General features: G+C 41.4%; 1 protein-coding gene across 1 annotated transcript in view; it reads left to right on the forward strand.

Moving 5' to 3' along the window:
• The window catches only part of Vps13D (vacuolar protein sorting 13D), a 772,012-nt gene that overhangs the window by 110,049 nt on the left and 642,091 nt on the right, over positions 1 to 19,872 (forward strand). The window contains exon 12 of the mRNA XM_071670877.1: positions 6,956 to 7,124. Within this exon, the coding sequence (XP_071526978.1) occupies positions 6,956 to 7,124 (169 nt within the window). The remainder of the gene's footprint in view (positions 1 to 6,955; positions 7,125 to 19,872) is intronic.

Here is a 19,872-nt window from a genome sequence, read left to right on the forward strand (position 1 = left end):
TTATCATGAAATTTTATTTGATGTTTGTAGCAAAAAACTTGTCATTGAATTAAAACATAGTCTTGCATGACATTCCTAGGCTGTTTGTGTAGATGTTATATAACCATTCAGAAATGACATTTCCACCCTCTCATGGATGAGTAAAAGTAATGCAGAGAAGTTTTGGAATGGATTTATTTGAGCTAAGTATATACGAGCAAAAATGAGAAAATTGATGTAAGTGGACTATTTCTGCTTGGTTACACTGTAAAACAGAAGTCCCTTTTGGCAAGGGTGTATCACTGGAAGTACATTCCCATCAAAGAACTTTTCACTCTAACCCTGTGACTAGGAATAGCACATGCTTGGGCTGCTGGAGCCTTTGAAAGAAAGTTCTTTCTAACAAAGATCTTTCTTAGAAAGGGATCCTAGGGTATTTTTTTTTTTATATTGTCGCTATCTCCCACATTAGCAAGGTGGCTCAAGGAAACAGACGAAAGAATGGCCCAACCCACCCACATACACACGTATATACATAAACGCCCACACAAGCACGTATGCATACCTGTACATTTCAACGTATACATACATATACATACACAAACATATACATATATACATGTGTACTTATTCATACTTGCTGCCCTCATCCATTCCTGTCACCACCCCACCACGCATGAAATGGCCCCCCCTCCCCCCGTGTGTGTGCGAGGTAGTGCTAGGAAAAGACAACAAAGGCCACATTAATTCACACGCAGTCTCTAGCTGTCATGTGTAATGCACCGAAACCACAGCTCCCGTTTCACATCCAGGCCCCACAAAACTTTCCATGGTTTACCCCAGATGCTTCACAGGCTTTAGTTCAATCCATTGACAGCACGTCAACCCCGGTATACCACATTGTCCCAATTTACTCTATTCCTTGCACGCCTTTCACCCTCCTGTATGTTCAGGCCCCAATCATTCAAAATCTTTTTCACTCCATCCTTCCTCCTCCAATTTGGTAATTACAGATAAAGAAATAAATGAGGAAATTTTATGTTGCTTGATCCACTTACACATATATATGCATATACACACGTACATGCTCATATACATATATATACATACACTCATACATATACATACACATACATGTACAAGTATTTTTTATGCTATTATTATTATTATACTTTGTTGCTGCCTCCCTTGTAGCGAGGTAGTGCAAAGAAACAGACGAAAGAATGGCCCAACCCACCCACATACACATGTATGGACAAACATACCCACACTCGCACATATACATACCTATACATTTCAACGTATACATATATATACATACACAGACATATACATATATACACATGTACATAATTTATACTTGCTGCCTTTATTCATTCCCATCGCCACCCTGCCGCACATGAAATGACAACTCCCTCCCCCTGCATGCGCACGAGGTAGCGCTAGGAAAAGGCAACAAAGGCCACATTTGTTCACACTCAGTCTTTAGCTGTCATGTATAATGCACCAAAACCACAGCTCCCTTTCCACATCCAGGCCCCACAAAACTTTCCATGGTACAAGTATACACATGTAAATATCAATACTTGCTTGCTTTCATCCATATCCAGTGCCACTCCACAGGAAACAACATTGCCGCCCACTGCTTGGGGAAGGTAGCACTAGGAAACAGATGAAGAAAGGCCTCATCTGTTCACATTCATTCTCTAGCTGTCATGTGTAATGCATTGAAACTGCAGCTCCCTATTTACATCTAGGTCCCACAGACCTTTCTATAGTTTGCCCTGGAAGTTTCATATTCCCTGTTTGGTCCATTGATGGCACATCAACCCCAGTGTACCACATCGTTCCAGTTCTCTCTATTCAGTGCACGCCTTTCACTCTCCTGCATGTTCAGGCCCCAATTGCTCATATACATGCACATACATTTTTTTTCACTACTTGCCATTTCCCTCATTAGCAAGGTAGCATGAAGAACAGAGGACTGAGCCTTTGAGGGAATATCCTCACTTGGCCCCCTTCTCTGTTCCTCTTTTGGAAAATTAAAAAACGAGAGGGGTGGATGTCCAGCCCCCCACTCCCTCCTCTTTTAGTCGCCTTCTATGACACGCAGGGAATACATGGGAAGTATTCTTTCTCCCCTATCCCCAGGGATATACATATTTGTTTATTTATGTATTTATTATACTTTGTCGCTGTCTCCTGCGTTTGTGAGGTAGCGCAAGGAAACAGATGAAAGAAATGGCCCAACCCACCCACATACACATATATATACATACACGTCCACACACCTACATATACATACCTATACATCTCAACATATACATATATATATATATATATATATATATATATATATATATTTTTTTTTTTTTTTTTTTTTTTTTTTCAAACTATTTGCCATTTCCCGCGTTAGCGAGGTAGCGTTAAGAACTGAGGACTGGGCCATTGAGGGAATATCCTCACCTGGCCCCCTTCTCTGTTCCTTCTTTTGGAAAATTAAAAATAAAATTGAGAGGGGAGGATTTCCAGCCCCCCGCTCCCTCCCCTTTTAGTCGCCTTCTACGACACGCAGGGAATACGTGGGAAGTATTCTTTCTCCCCTATCCCCAGGGATAAATATATATATATATATATATATATATATATATATATATATACACACACAGACATATACATATATACACATGTACAAAATTCATACTGTCTGTCCTTATATATTCCCGTCGCCACCCCGTCACACATGAAATGACAACCCTCTCCCCCCAAATGTACAAAAGGTAGTACTAGGAAAAGACAACAAAGGCCACATTCATTCACACTCAGCCTCTAGCTGTCATGTATACATATATATATACATATATACTTATACATACACATACATATGCATATACATGTATACACTTGTAAGTATTGATAATTGCTTGCCGTCATCCATTTCCAACTCCACCCCATAGGATACAGCATCGCTGCCCCCTGCTTCAGCAAGGTAGCACCAGGAAACAGACGAAGGCCACATCCATTCACACTCATTTTCTGTCTATCATGTGTAATACACCAAAACCACAGCTCCCTATCCATGCCCAGAGACCTTTCCATGGTTTCTCCGAGACGTTTACATACTTTGTTCAGTCCATTGATGGCAAGTTGACCTGAGTATACCACAGCATCCCATTTCACTCTATTCCTTGCACAGCTTTCACCCTTCTGCATGTTCAGGCCCCGATCACTTAAAATCTTTTTTACTCCAGACTTCAGTCTCTAATATGGTCTCCCGGTTCTCCTTGTTCCCTCCCCTTTGGATACATATATCCTCTTTGTCAACCTGTCCTCACTCATTCTCTCCATATTTCCAAACCAATACAACACACCCACTTCTGCTCTTGCAGCCATGCCCTTTTTATTTCCACACATCTCTTTTACCCTTTCATTATTTACTTGATCAAACCCCCTCACACCACAAACTGTTCTCAAACATTTCATTTCTAACACATCCACCCTCCTCTGTACAACTGTATCAATAGCCCATGCCTTGCAATCATATAATATTTTTGGAACTACCATTCCTTCAAACATGCCCATTTTTGCTCTCCAAAATGATTTTCTCTCTTTCCACACGTTCTTCATTACTCCCAGAACCTTCGACCCCTCCCCCACCCTATGACTCACTTCTGCTTCCATGTTTCCATTCACTGTCAAGTCCACTCCCAGATTTCTAAAACACTTCACTTCCTCCAATTTTTCTCCATTCAGACTTACATTGCAACTAACTTGTCCCTCAACCCTACTGAACCTAATAACCTAGCTTTTGTTTAAATGCCACATACAAATCCATTTGTTTATCTATGTATTTCTCACTCACATTCTTCAAAGGAAACACCAGATTCACACATCCTCTACCACCTCTGAAACCACACTGCTGCTCCTCAATCAATACCCTCCATACAACTTATCAGGTACACTCAACAAAGCTATACCTATGTAGTTTGAACACAAACTTTTATCCCCTTTGCCTTAATGCAATGGCACTATGCATGCATTCTGCCAATCCTCAAGCACTTCACCATGATCCATACATGTATTGAAATCCTTACCAACCTATCAGCTGCATAGTCACCCCTTTTCGTAGGAAATCAGCTGCAATACTATCTGCAGTACCATCGACTCCTGCTGCCTTGCTGTATTTCATTTCTACAAAGCTTTCACCACCCCTTCTTTCTTCACCAAACCATCTCCATGGCTCTCATTTCCCATACAACCCCAATCAAAACACCCTCCATCTGCCACTCTCTCAACAAACACATTTAACAATCCTTCCAAATACAATTTCTATCTCCTCACCTCATCATTATCTGTTATCATGTTCCTTTTTGCCCCTTTCACCAATGTTGCCATTTCTTCTCCTGTCTTTCCCATATCATTTACCTCTTAGAACATCTTTTTATTCTTCCTGAAGTTTAAAGGAGTGTAAATAAGTGGGAGATGTATAAAAGACAGCAGCAGGTCAAGAGGAAGGCACAGGGGTTGAAAAAGGGTGCAAATGAGAGTTGGGATGAGATAGTGTCATTGAACATTTGGGAGAATAAAAAGATACACACATATATACTTTTTTTTTTATTTTGCTTTGTCGCTGTCTCCAGGAATACTCAACAAACTTATACCTTTGTACTTTGAGCACTCACTTTTATCCCCTTTACCTTTGTACAATGGCACTATGGAAGCATTCCTCCAATCCTCAGGCACCTCACCATGAGTCACACATACATTGAATTACCTTACCAACCAGTCAACAATACAGTCACCTCCTTTTTTGATATATTCCACTGCAGTACCATCCATACCCGCTGCCTTGCCAGCTTTCATCTTCCCCAAATCTTTTACTACATCTTCTTTGTTTATCAAATCATTCTCCCTAACCCTCTCACTTTGCCCACCACTTCGACCAAAACACCCTATATCTGCCACTCTATCATCAAACACATTCAACAAACCTTCAAAAGACTCACTCCATCTCCTTCTCACATCACCACTACTTGTTATCACCTCCCCATTAGCCCCCTTCACTGAAGTTCCCATTTGTTCCCTTGTCTTATGCACTTTATTTACCTCCTTCCAAAACATCTTTTTATTCTCCCTAAAATCTAATGATACTCTCTCACCCCAACTCTCATTTACCCTCTTTTTCACCTCTTGCGCCTTTCTCTTGACCTCCTGCCTCTTTCTTTTATACATCTCCCAGTCATTTGCATTATTTCCCTGCAAAAATCATCCAAATGCCTCTCTCTTCTCTTTCACTAATAATCTTACTTCTTCATCCCACCACTCACTACTCTTTCTAATCTGCCCACCTCCCACTCTTTTCATGCCACAAGCATCTTTTGCGCAAGCCATCACTGCTTCCGTAAGTACATCCCATTCCTCCCCCACTCCCCTTACGTCCTTTGTTCTCACCTTTTTCCGTTTTGTACTCAGTCCCTCCTGGTAGTTCCTCACACAAGTCTCCTTCCCAAGCTCACTTACTCTCACCACTCTCTTCACCCCAACATTTTCTCTTCTTTTCTGAAAACCTTTACAAATCTTCACCTCCGCCTGCACAAGATAATGATCAGACATCCCTCCAGTTGCACCTCTCAGCTCATTAATATCCAAAAGTCTCTCTCTCGCGCACCTATCAATTAACACGTAATCCAATAACGCTCTCTTGCCATCTCTCCTACTTACATACGTATACTTATGTATATCTCTCTTTTTAAAGTAGGTATTCCCAATCATCAGTCCTTTTTCAGCACATAAATCTACACACTCTTCACCATTTCCATTTACAACACTGAGCACCCCATGTACACCAATTATTCCCTCAATTGCTACATTACTCACCTTTGCATTCAAATCACCCATCACTATAATCCAGTCTCATGCATCAAAACTACTAACACACTCACTCAACTGCTCCCAAAACACTTGCCTCTCATGATCTTTCTTCTCATGCCCAGGTGCATATGCACCAATAATCACCAGTCTCTCTCCGTCAACTTTCAGTTTTACCCATATCAATCTAGAGTTTACTTTCTTACACTCTATTACATACTCCCACCACTCCTGTTTCAGGAGTAGTGCTACTCCTTCCCTTGCTCTTGTCCTCTCACTAACCCATGACTTTACTCCCAAGACATTCCCAAACCACTCTTCCCCTTTACCCTTGGGCTTCGTTTCACTCAGAGCCAAAACATCCAAGTTCCTTTCCTCAAACATACTACCTATCTCTCCTTTTTTCTCATCTTGGTTACATCCACACACATTTAGATACCTCAGTCTGAGCCTTCGTGGAGTATGAGCACTCCCCACGTGACTCCTTCTGTTTCCCCTTTTAGAAAGTTAAAATACAAGGAGGGGAGGGTTTCCAGCCCCCCCCCATCCCCTTTAGTCGCCTTCTACAATACGTGAGGAATGCGTGGGAAGTACATGGAACATACCGGAAATATGTTAGACAAAAATATTCGACAATCCAGAATAATGCCAGGAGAAATAAGAAACATGCTTGGGACAACTACAAAAATGTTTAAAAGAAACCTTGCCATTTGGATGAAATCTTTTGCAGATGAACCAGGAATATATGATGATAGAATAGACAAAGAATAAATAAGTTATATAGGCAGGCAGTGCCTAGGTTGATGTTGGCCAGATGGTTTTTCCTAATGAGCTGAGGACTAGTCTGGAATGAGCAGGCAACTGTGATCACTCGTAAGTGATTTACAGAGGATGAGTGAATGCTAGCACCATGTCACCAGAAATTATTTGGGTTGGAAGGTACTCACCCTTAAGTTCCTAGTGAATACATATCATGCTAGAGGGACCTGGTCTGAGAAAGAAACGGGTTTTCAGTTTTCAAAACTTACTTGTTTGTTTAAACTGATGATAGGTAATTGATTCATTTTTTTATGAAATAAAAGACTTCAAAGTGCTTTTCATTAAACAGGAAAGATTCTGCAGAGTTTGAAATTAAGGAGAGCAACATAAGTCGTTCTAGCACACTGCTGTCCTTTGATGACCAAGCCGGAGACAACTCCAACAAAGGAATTTCGTCACCCACTGATGAAGGAAAGCTGCTGGTCGTGCAGTTCACTGTGGATAAATTGTCATTGGAGGTAAGATGAGGACCTTTTCATTATTTTGCATTGAATTTAATGGCCTCTCTCATTTCCAATGAATTAGCTGTACTTGAATTTATGGATGTACAATTTTTTCCATATCACCAAAAATTTGAGATATGCAGTGTTTTGTCTGCATTTGAATATTAGAGTATGAAAATTGTTATTAGTATTATCATCCCTCCCTTCCTTGCTCTAATATTTATTCTCTTTTTTGCACTGAACATATCTCCTTTCTTAATATAGACCTGTACAACATCTTGGAATGGGTAAAAATTACCTTGAATTCAGTAATGCCATTTATAATGTGTTCCTGTACCTCTTTTCTAATGTCACTTGTTTCCTGCTGAACACTTTAAGAGAATGAGTAAAGTAGGATGCTAAGAGCCAGTAGTAGGGGGATGAGACATGATGCTTTGATTGTAAGTTTTAATGATGAGAGCCTGGAGGATGTAGAGGGCTGTCAGCATATCTGTACATCTCAAACATGTTTGCTTTTTTTATGTCTTCTTTGAACTATTCTTCCCTCTTTCACACCATTTCGTGTGAATTTGAAGCTACAGGTGCCCATTTCCACCTCTTTCATTATAAATTTAACAGAACCTCTCATCACAAAGCCCTAGTTCCTGGCTACTGAACTCCATTTCCCAACTTGTTACCATAGAAATTGTTGAGGTTTGTGTTGTTTCCAGGATCATGTCTTCCCTTTATGTTGTATCTTACCTTTATTTTCATGCCCTCATTTCACACATAATCAAACTTAGAGCATTACATGATCACTCCTTGTAGTTGCATTACATGATCACTCCTTGTAGTTGTATCATATATAATATTTTTGACATCTGTGCAAGTTGTAAAGTTGTGATTTTGCATTGAAGGTGTATCAGTCTCTGTCATCTTAGTATGTTTTTGACGTATTGGTATAGGAAATTTTCTTGTATGCACTCTAAAAATCTTACACTTCCATTAAAGACTCCCTATCACCATGAGAATCCAGATTCCTCTAGTCTATCTCTTTATACTGAAATGTGAAATCTCTCATGTCAGTATTTTACAATCTCTTAGAAGTGAGAATTAAACAGATTCATTTTCTTTCCATCTTGATTGTTCATTCATTGTGATCGTTTTATGTTTGTTCTAGATTAATGCAATTTTTCATAGGATTATATGATATTAAGACCACTTTGCACTTCTTCCATACATTTACACTTCCCATTACAAAGACCCCTTGCCTTCCATGGTTTTGAGTATACACGCTTAGAATGATGTATATCATTTTACCAACCACAGCATCAGATTTTATGAATTCATATTTTCTAGTTATTTATTTTTGTTTATTTTTTCTGTCTTATTATACTTAGTCGCTGCCTCCTCTCCCATCTTAGGGAGGTAGTGCAAGGAAGCAGACGAAAGAATGGCCCAACCCACCCACATACACATGTATATACATAGATGCCCACACACGCACATATACATTCCTATACATTTCAACGTATACATACCTATATGTTTCAACGTATACATACATATACATGCACAGACATAAACATATAAACACAAGTACATATTCATACTTGCTGCCTTCGTCCAATCCCGTCGCCTCCCCGCCTCACATGAAAAACAGCAGCCCCACCCCCCTGCACACGCGTGTGCGTGCACAAGGTAATGCTAGGAAAAGGCAACAACGGCCACATTCGTTCACAGTCTCTAGCTGTCATGTGTAATGCGCTGAAACCACAGCTCCTTTTCCACATCCACACCCCACAAAATTTTTCATGGTTTACCTCAGACGCTTCACTTGCCCTGGTTCAATCCATTGACAGCACCTCCACCTCTGTATACCACATCGTTCCAATTCACTCTATTCCTTGCACGCCTTTCACCCTCCTGTATGTTCAGGCCCTGATCACTCAAAATCTTTTTCACTCCATCCTTCCACCTCCAATTTGGTCTCCCACTTCTCCTCGTTCCCTCTACCTCTGACACATATATCCTCTTGGTCAATCTTTCCTCACTCATTCTCTCCATGTGACCTAACCGTTTCAATACACCTTCTTGTGCTCTCTCAAACACACTCTTTTTATTACCACGTATCTTTCTTACCCTTTCATTACTTACTTGATCAAACCACCTCACACCATATATTGTCCTCACCCATTTCATTTCCAATAGATCCATCCTCCTCTGCACAACCCTATCTATAGCCCATACCTCGCAACCATATAACATTGTCGGAACCACTATTCCCTCAAACATACCCATTTTTGCTCTCTGAGATAACGTTCTTGCCTTCCACACATTCTTCAATGCTTCCAGAACCTTTGTCCCCTCCTCCACCCTGTGACTCACTTCCACCTCCATGGTTCCATCTGCTGCTAAATCCACTCTCAAATATGTAAAACACTACTTCCTCCAGTTTTTCTTCATTCAAACTTACCTCCCAATTTACTTGTCCCTCAACCCTGCTGAACCTAATAACCTTCTTCTTATTCACATTTACTTCTCCATTCACACACTATTCCAAACTCGGTCACCAACCTCTGCAGTTTCTCACTCAAATCAGCCACCAGACCTGTATCATCGGCAAACAACAACTGACTCACTTCCCAGGCCCACTCATCACCAACAGACTGCTTACTCACCCCTCTCTCAAAAACTCTAACACTTACCTCCCTAACCACCCCTTCCATAAACAGATTCAACAACCATGGGGACATCACACACCCCTGCTGCAGACTGACCTTCACTGGGAGCAGATCTCTCTCCTCTCTTCCTAATCGTACACATGCCATACATCCTTGATAAAAGCTTTTCACTACTTCTAGCAACTTACCTCCCACACCACAAACTCTTTAAGACCTTCCATAAAGCATCTCTGTCAACCCTATCATATTCCTTCTCCAGATCCATAAATGCTACATACAAATCCATCTGTTTCTCTAAGTATTTCTCACACATTCTTCAAAGCAAACACCTGATCCACACATCCTCTACCACTTCTGAAACCATGCTACTCCTCCCAGATTTGACACTCTGTTCATCCCTTCACCCTCTCAGTCAGTACCCTCCCACACAATTTCCCAGGAATACTCAACCAACTTATGTCTCTGTAGTGTGAACACTCACCTTTATCCACTTTGCCTTTGTACGGTGGCACTATACATACATTTTGCCAATCATCAGGTACTTAACCCAGATTCTTACATACATTGAATATTCTTATACATATTTCTTTTTATTTTCATTTTACTTTGTCGCTGTCTCCCGCGATAGCAAGGTAGCGCAAGGAAAGAGACAAAAGAATGGCCCAACCCAGCCACATACACATGTATATACATACACGGCCACACACGCAAATATACATACCTATACATCTCAATGTATACATATATATACACACACAGACATATACATATATACACATGTACATAATTCATACTGTCTGCCTTTACTCATCCCCATCGCCACCCCGCCACACATGAAATAACAACCCCTTCCCCCCACATGTGCGCGAGGTAGCGCTAGGAAAATACAACAAAGGCCACATTCGTTCACACTCAGTCTCTAGCTGTCATGTATAATGCACTGAAACCACAGCTCCCTTTCCACATCCAGGCCCCACAGAACCTTCCATGGTTCTCCCTAGATGCTTCACATGCCTTGGTTCAACCCCAGTATACCACTTTGTTCCAATTCACTCTATTCCTTGCACGCCTTTCACCCTCCTGCATGTTCAGGCCCCGATCACTCCATCTTTCCACCTCCAATTTGGTCTCCCACTTCTCCTCGTTCCCTCCACCTCTGACACATATATCCTCTTTGTCAACCTTTCCTCACTCATTCTCTCCATGTGACCAAACCATTTCAAAACACGCTCCTCTGATCTCTCAACCATACTCTTTTTATTACCACACATCTCTGTTACCATATTATTACTTACTCGATCAAACCACCTCACACCAGATATTGTCCTCAAACATCTCATTTCCAGCACATCCACCCTCCTCCGCACAACTCTATCTATAGCCCATGCCTCCCAACCATATAACATTGTTGGAACCACTATTCCTTCTACCATACCCATTTTTGCTTTCCAAGTTAATGTTCTCGACTTCCACACATTCTTCAATGCTCCCAGAACTTTTGGCCCCTCCCCCACCCTATGATTCACTTCCGCTTCCATGGTTCCATCTGCTGCCAAGTCCACTCCCAGATATCTAAAACACTTTACTTCCTCCAGTTTTTCTCCATTCAAACTTACCTCCCAATTGACTTGACCCTCAACCCTACTGTACCTAATAACCTTGCTCTTATTCACATTTACTCTTAACTTTCTTCTTTCACACACTTTACCAAACTCAGTCACCAGCTTCTGCAGTTTCTCACATGAATCAGCCACCAGTGCTGTATCATCAGTGAACAACTGACTCACTTCTCAAGCTCTCTCATCCACAACAGACTGCATATTTGCCCCTCTTTCCAAAACTCTTGCATTTACCTTCCTAACAACCCCATCCATAAATAAATTAAACAACCATGGAGACATCACACACCCCTGCTGCAAACTAACATTCACTAAGAACCAATCACTTTCCTCTCTTCCTACATGTACACATGCCTTACATCCTCGATAAAAACTTTTCACTGCTTCTAACAACTTGCCTCCCACACCATATATTCTAAATACCTTCCACAGAGCATCTCTATCAACTCTATCGTATGCCTTCTCCAGATCCATAAATGCTACATACAAATCCATTTGCTTTTCTAATTATTTCTCACATACATTCTTCAAAGCAAACACCTGATCCACACATCCTCTACCACTTCTGAAACCACACTACTCTTCCCCAGTCTGATGCTCTGTACATGCCTTCACCCTCTCAATCAATACCATCCCATATAATTTCTCAGGAATACTCGGCAAACTTATACCTCTGTAATTTGAGCACTCACTCTTATCCCCTTTACCTTTGTACAATGGCACTATGCAAGCATTTCTCCAATCTTCAGGCACCTCATCATGAGTCATACATACATTGAATAACCTTACCAATCAGTCAACAATACAGTCACCCCATTCTTTGATAAATTCCACTGCAATACCATCCAAACCCGCTGCCTTGCCGGCTTTCATCTTCCACAAAGCTTTTACTACCTCTTCTCTGTTTACCAACTCATTCTCTTTGGCCCTCTCACTTTGCACATCACCTCGACCAAAACACCCTATATCTGTCACTCTATCTCAAACACATTCAACAAACCTTCAAAATACTCACTCCATCTCCTTCTCACTTCACCACTACATGTTATCACCTCCCCATTAGCCTCCTTCACTGAAGTTCCCATTTGTTCCCTTGTCTTACGCACATTATTTACCTCCTTCCAAAACATCTTTTTATCCTCCCTAAAATTTAATGATACTCTCTCACCCTAACTCTCATTTACCCTCTTTGCACATTTCTCTTGACCTCCTGCCACTTTCTTTTATACATCTCCCAGTCATTTGCATTATTTCCATGCAAAAATTGTCCAAATACCTCTCTCTTCTCTTTCACTAATAATCTTACTTCTTCATCCCACCACTCACTACTCTTTCTAATCAATCCACCTCCCACGCTTCTCATGCCACAAGCATCTTTTGCGCAAGCCATCACTGCTTCCGTAAGTACATCACATTCCTCCCCCACTCCCCTTACGTCCTTTGTTCTCACCTTTTTCCATTCTGTAGTTGGTCTCTCCTGATCTTTCTTCTCATGCCCAGGTGCATATGCATGCAATAATCACCCATCTCTCTCCATCAACTTGCAGTTTTACTCATATCAATCGAGAGTTTACTTTCTTACACTCTATCACATACTCCCACCACTCCTGTTTCAGAAGTAGTGCTACTCCTTCCCTTGCTCTTGTCCTCTCACTAACCCCTGACTTTACCCCCAAGACATTCCCAAACCACTCTTCCCCTTTACCCATGAGCTTCATTTCACTCAGAGCCAAAACATCCAAGTTCCTTTCCTCAAACATACTACCTATCTCTCTTTTTTTCTCATCTGTCCCTACATATATATATTTTTTTTTTTTTTTTTTTTTTTTTTTTTTTTTTTTTTATACTTTGTCGCTGTCTCCCGCGTTTGCGAGGTAGCGCAAGGAAACAGACGAAAGAAATGGCCCAACCTCCCCCCCCCCCCATACACATGTACATACACACGTCCACACACGCAAATATACATACCTACACAGCTTTCCATGGTTTACCCCAGACGCTTCACATGCCTTGATTCAATCCACTGACAGCACGTCAACCCCTGTATACCACATGACTCCAATTCACTCTATTCCTTGCCCTCCTTTCACCCTCCTGCATGTTCAGGCCCCGATCACACAAAATCCTTTTCACTCCATCTTTCCACCTCCAATTTGGTCTCCCTCTTCTCCTCGTTCCCTCCACCTCCGACACATATATCCTCTTGGTCAATCTCTCCTCACTCATTCTCTCCATGTGCCCAAACCATTTCAAAACACCCTCTTCTGCTCTCTCAACCACGCTCTTTTTATTTCCACACATCTCTCTTACCCTTACGTTACTTACTCGATCAAACCACCTCACACCACACATTGTCCTCAAACATCTCATTTCCAGCACATCCATCCTCCTGCGCACACCTCTATCCATAGCCCACGCCTCGCAACCATACAACATTGTTGGAACCACTATTCCCTCAAACATACCCATTTTCGCTTTCCGAGATACTGTTCTCGACTTCCACACATTTTTCAAGGCTCCCAAAATTTTCGCCCCCTCCCCCACCCTATATATATATATATATATATATATATATATATATATATATATATATATATATAGTGAGAGGGGAGGATTTCCAGCCCCCTGCTCCCAATATATATATATATATATATATATATATATATATATATATATATATATATATATATATGTAGTGAGAGGGGAGGATTTCCAGCCCCCTGCTCCCAATATATATATATATATATATATATATATATATATATATATATATATATATATATATCCCTGGGGATAGGGGAAAAAGAATACTTCCCACGTATTCCCTGCGTGTCGTAGAAGGCGACTAAAAGGGAAGGGAGCGGGGGGCTGGAAATCCTCCCCTCTCGTTTTTTTTTTTTTTTTTTTTTTTTTTTTCTCCAAAAGAAGGAACAGAGAAGGGGGCCAGGTGAGGATATTCCCTCAAAGGCCCAGTCCTCTGCTCTTAACGCTACCTCGCTATCGTGGGAAATGGCGAATAGTATGAAAGAAAAAAAAGAAAAAAAAAAAAATATATATATATATATATATATATATATATATATATATATATATATATATATATATATATATATATATATATATTATCCCTGGGGATAGGGGAGAAAGAATACTTCCCACGTATTCCCTGCGTGTCATAGAAGGCGACTAAAAGGGAAGGGAGCGGGGGGCTGGAAATCCTCCCCTCTCTTTTAATTTTCCAAAAGAGGGAACAGAGAACGGGGCCAGGTGAGGATGTTCTCTCAAAGGCTCAGTCCTCTCTTCTTAACGCTACCTCGCTGGCGCGGGAAATGGCAAGTAGTATGAACAACAAATATATATATATATATATATATATATATATATATATATATATAACAAGTAGTGGTGATGTGAGAAGGAGATGGAGTGAGTATCTTGAAGGTTTGTTGAATGTGTTTGATGATAGAGTGTCAGATATAGGGTGTTTTGGTCGAGGTGGTGTGCAAAGTGAGAGGGTTAGGGAAAATGATTTGGTAAACAGAGAAGAGGTAGTAAAAGCTTTGCAGAAGATGAAAGCCGGCAAGGCAGCAGGTTTGGATGGTATTGCAGTGGAATTTATTAGAAAAGGGGGTGACTGTATTATTGGCTGGTTGGTAAGGTTATTTAATGTATGTATGACTCATGGTGAGGTGCCTGAGGATTGGCGGAATGCGTGCATAGTGCCATTGTACAAAGGCAAAGGGGATAAGAGTGAGTGCTCAAATTACAGAGGTATAAGTTTGTTGAGTATTCCTGGTAAATTATATGGGAGGGTATTGATTGAGAGGGTGAAGGCATGTACAGAACATCAGATTGGGGAAGAACAGTGTGGTTTCAGAAGTGGTAGAGGATGTGTGGATCAGGTGTTTGCTTTGAAGAATGTATGTGAGAAATACTTAGAAAAGCAACTGGATTTGTATGTAGCATTTATGGATCTGGAAAAGGCATATGATAGAGTTGATAGAGATGCTCTGTGGAAGGTATTAAGAATATATGGTGTGGGAGTCAAGTTGTTAGAAGCAGTGAAAAGTTTTTATCGAGGATGTAAGGCATGTGTATGTGTAGGAAGAGAGGAAAGTGATTGGTTCTCAGTGAATGTATGTTTGCGGCAGGGGTGTGTGATGTCTCCATGGTTGTTTAATTTGTTTATGGATGGGGTTGTTAGGGAGGTAAATGCAAGAGTTTTGGAAAGAGGGGCAAGTATGAAGTCTGTTGTGGATGAGAAAGCTTGGGAAATGAGTCAGTTGTTGTTCGCTGATGATACAGCGCTGGTGGCTGATTCATGTGAGAAACTGCAGAAGCTGGTGACTGAGTTTGGTAAAGTGTGTGAAAGAAGAAAGTTAAGAGTAAATGTGAATAAGAGCAAGGTTATTAGGTAGAGTAGGGTTGAGGGTCAAGTCAATTGGGTGGTAAGTTTGAATGGAGAAAAACTGGAGGAAGTAAAGTGTTTTTGGATATCTGGGAGTGGATCTGGCAGCAGATGGAACCATGGAAGCGGAAGTGGATCATAGGGTGGGGGAGGGGGCGAAGGGAGCCTTGAAGAATGTGTGGAAGTCGAGAACATTATCTCGGAAAGCAAAAATGGGTATGTTTGAAGGAATAGTGGTTCCAACAATGTTGTATGGTTGCGAGGCGTGGGCTATGGATAAAGTTGTGAAAGAAGAAAGTTAAGAGTTAATGTGAATAAGAGCAAGGTTATTAGGTACAGTAGGGTTGAGGGTCGAGTCAATTGGGAGGTAAGTTTGAATGGAGAAAAACTGGAGGAAGTAAAGTGTTTTAGATATCTGGGAGTGGATCTGGCAGCGGATGGAACCATGGAAGCGGAAGTGGATCATAGGGTGGGGGAGGGGGCGAAAATCCTGGGAGCCTTGAAGATTGTTTGGAAGTCGAGAACATTATCTCGAAAAGCAAAAATGGGTATGTTTGAAGGAATAGTGGTTCCAACAATGTTGTATGGTTGTGAGGCATGGGCTAAGGATAGAGTTGTGCACAGGAGGGTGGATGTGCTGGAAATGAGATGTTTGAGGACAATGTGTGGTGTGAGGTGGTTTGATCGAGTAAGTAACGTAAGGGTAAGAGAGATGTGTGGAAATAAAAAGAGCGTGGTTGAGAGAGCAGAAGAGGGTGTTTTGAAATGGTTTGGGCACATGGAGAGAATGAGTGAGGAAAGATTGACCAAGAGGATATATGTGTCGGAGGTGGAGGGAACGAGGAGAAGTGGGAGACCAAATTGGAGGTGGAAAGATGGAGTGAAAAAGATTTTGTGTGATCGGGGCCTGAACATGCAGGAGGGTGAAAGAAGGGCAAGGAATAGAGTGAATTGGATCGATGTGGTATGCCGGTGTTGACGTGCTGTCAGTGGATTGAATCAGGGCATGTGAAGCGTCTGGGGTAAACCATGGAAAGCTGTATAGGTATGTATATTTGCGTGTGTGGACGTGTATGTATATACTTGTGTATGGGGGTGGGTTGGGCCATTTCTTTTGTCTGTTTCCTTGCACTACCTCGCAAACGTGGTAGAGGATGTGTGGATCAGGTGTTTGCTTTGAAGAATGTATGTGAGAAATACTTAGAAAAGCAAATGGATTTGTATGTGGCATTTATGGATCTGGAGAAGGCATATGATAGAGTTGATAGAGATGCTCTGTGGAAGGTATTAAGAATATATGGTGTGGGAGGAAAGTTGTTAGAAGCAGTGAAAAGTTTTTATCGAGGATGTAAGGCATGTGTACGTGTAGGATATATATATATATATAGATATATATATTTTCTTTCATACTATTCGCTATTTCCCGCATTAGCGAGGTAGCGTTAAGAACAGAGGACTGGGCCTTAGAGGGAATATCCTCACCTGGCCCCCTTCTCTGTTCCTTCTTTTGGAAAATTAAAAAAAAAAAAAAACGAGAGGGGAGGATTTCCAGCCACCCGCTCCCTCCCCTTTTAGTCGCCTTCTACGACACGCAGGGAATACGTGGGAAGTATTCTTTCTCCCTTATCCCAAGGGATATATATATATATATATATATATATATATATATATATATATATATATATATATATATATATATATATATATATATATATATATTTTTTTATTTTTTTTTTATTATACTTTGTCGCTGTCTCCCGCGTTTGTGAGGTAGCGCAAGGAAACAGATGAAAGAAATGGCCCAACCCCCCCATACACATGTATATACATACGTCCACACATGCAAATATACATACCTACACAGCTTTCCATGGTTTACCCCAGACGCTTCACATGCCTTGATTCAATCCACTGACAGCACGTCAACCCCGGTATACCACATCGCTCCAATTCACTCTATTCCTTGCCCTCCTTTCACCCTCCTGCATGTTCAGGCCCCGATCACACAAAATCTTTTTCACTCCATCTTTCCACCTCCAATTTGGTCTCCCACTTCTCCTCGTTCCCTCCACCTCCGACACATATATCCTCTTGGTCAATCTTTCGTCACTCATTCTCTCCATGTGCCCAAACCACTTCAAAACACCCTCTTCTGCTCTCTCAACCACGCTCTTTTTATTTCCACACATCTCTCTTACCCTTACGTTACTTACTCGATCAAACCACCTCACACCACACATTGTCCTCAAACATCTCATTTCCAGCACATCCATCCTCCTGCGCACAACTCTATCCATAGCCCACGCCTCGCAACCATACAACATTGTTGGAACCACTATTCCTTGAAACATACCCATTTTTGCTTTCCGAGATAATGTTCTCAACTTCCACACATTCTTCAAGGCTCCCAGAATTTTCGCCCCCTCCCCCACCCTATGATCCACTTCCGCTTCCATGGTTCCATCCGCTGCCAGATCCACTCCCAAATATCTAAAACACTTCACTTCCTCCAGTTTTTCTCCATTCAAACTCACCTCCCAGTTGACTTGACCCTCAACCCTACTGTACCTAATAACCTTGCTCTTATTCACATTTACTCTTAACTTTCTTCTTCCACACACTTTACCAAACTCAGTCACCAGCTTCTGCAGTTTCTCACATGAATCAGCCACCAGCGCTGTATCATCAGCGAACAACAACTGACTCACTTCCCAAGCTCTCTCATCCCCAACAGACTTCATACTTGCCCCTCTTTCCAAAACTCTTGCATTTACCTCCCTAACAACCCTATCCATAAACAAATTAAACAACCATGGAGACATCACACACCCCTGCCGCAAACCTACATTCACTGAGAACCAATCACTTTCCTCTCTTCCTACACGTACACATGCCTTACATCCTCGATAAAAACTTTTCACTGCTTCTAACAACTTTCCTCCCACACCATATATTCTTAATACCTTCCACAGAGCATCTCTATCAACTCTATCATATGCCTTCTCCAGATCCATAAATGCTACATATATATATATATAGGGATAGGGGAGAAAGAATACTTCCCACGCATTCCTCACGTGTCGTAGAAGGTCGGCTAATGGGGAGGTGATAACAAGTAGTTAGATGTGAGGAGATGGAGTGAATATTTTGAAGGTTTGTTGAATGTGTTTGATGATAGAGTGGCAGATATAGGGTGTTTTGGTTGAGGTGGTGTGCAAAGTGAGAGGGTTAGGGAAAATGTAATGAAAGCTTTACGGAAGATGAAAGCTGGCAAGGCAGCGGGTTTGGATGGTTTTGCAGTAGAATTTATTAAAAAAGGAGGTGACTGTATTGTTGACTGGTTGGTAAGGTTATTTAATGTATGTATGACTCATGGTGAGGTGCCTGAGGATTAGCGGAATGCTTGCATAGTGCCATTGTACAAAGGCAAAGGGGATAAAAGTGAGTGCTCAAATTACAGAGGTATAAGTTTGTTGAGCATTCCTGGGAAATTATATGGGAGAGTATTGATTGAGAGGGTGAAGGTATGTACAGAGCATCAGATTGGGGAAGAGCAGTGTGGTGTCAGAAGTGGTAGAGGATGTGTGGATCAGGTGTTTGTTTGAAAAATGTATGTGAGAAATACTTAGAAAAGCAAATGGATTTGTATGTAGCATTTATGGATCTGGAAAAGGCATATGATAGAGTTGAAAGAGATGCTCTGTGGAAGGATGTTTGCTGTCTCCATGGTTGTTTAATTTGTTTGTGGATGGGGTTGTTAGGGACATGAATGCAAGAGTTTTGGAAAGAGGGGCAAGTATGAAGTCTGTTGTGGACGAGATAGCTTCGGAAGTGAGTCAGGTGTTGTTCACTGATGATACAGCATTTGTGGCTGATTCATGTGAGAAACTGCAGAAGCTGGTGACTGAGTTTGTTAAAGTGTGTGAAAGAAGAAAGCGAGGTAGCGCTAGGAAAAGACGACAAAGGCCACATTCGTTCACACTCAGTCTCTAGCTGTCATGTACAATGCACCAAAACGACAGCTCCTTTTCCACATCCAGGCCCCACAAAACTTTCCATTGTTTCCTCCAGAT

Source organism: Panulirus ornatus, chromosome 16, assembly GCF_036320965.1.
Source record: "Panulirus ornatus isolate Po-2019 chromosome 16, ASM3632096v1, whole genome shotgun sequence".
NCBI lineage: Eukaryota > Metazoa > Arthropoda > Malacostraca > Decapoda > Palinuridae > Panulirus > Panulirus ornatus.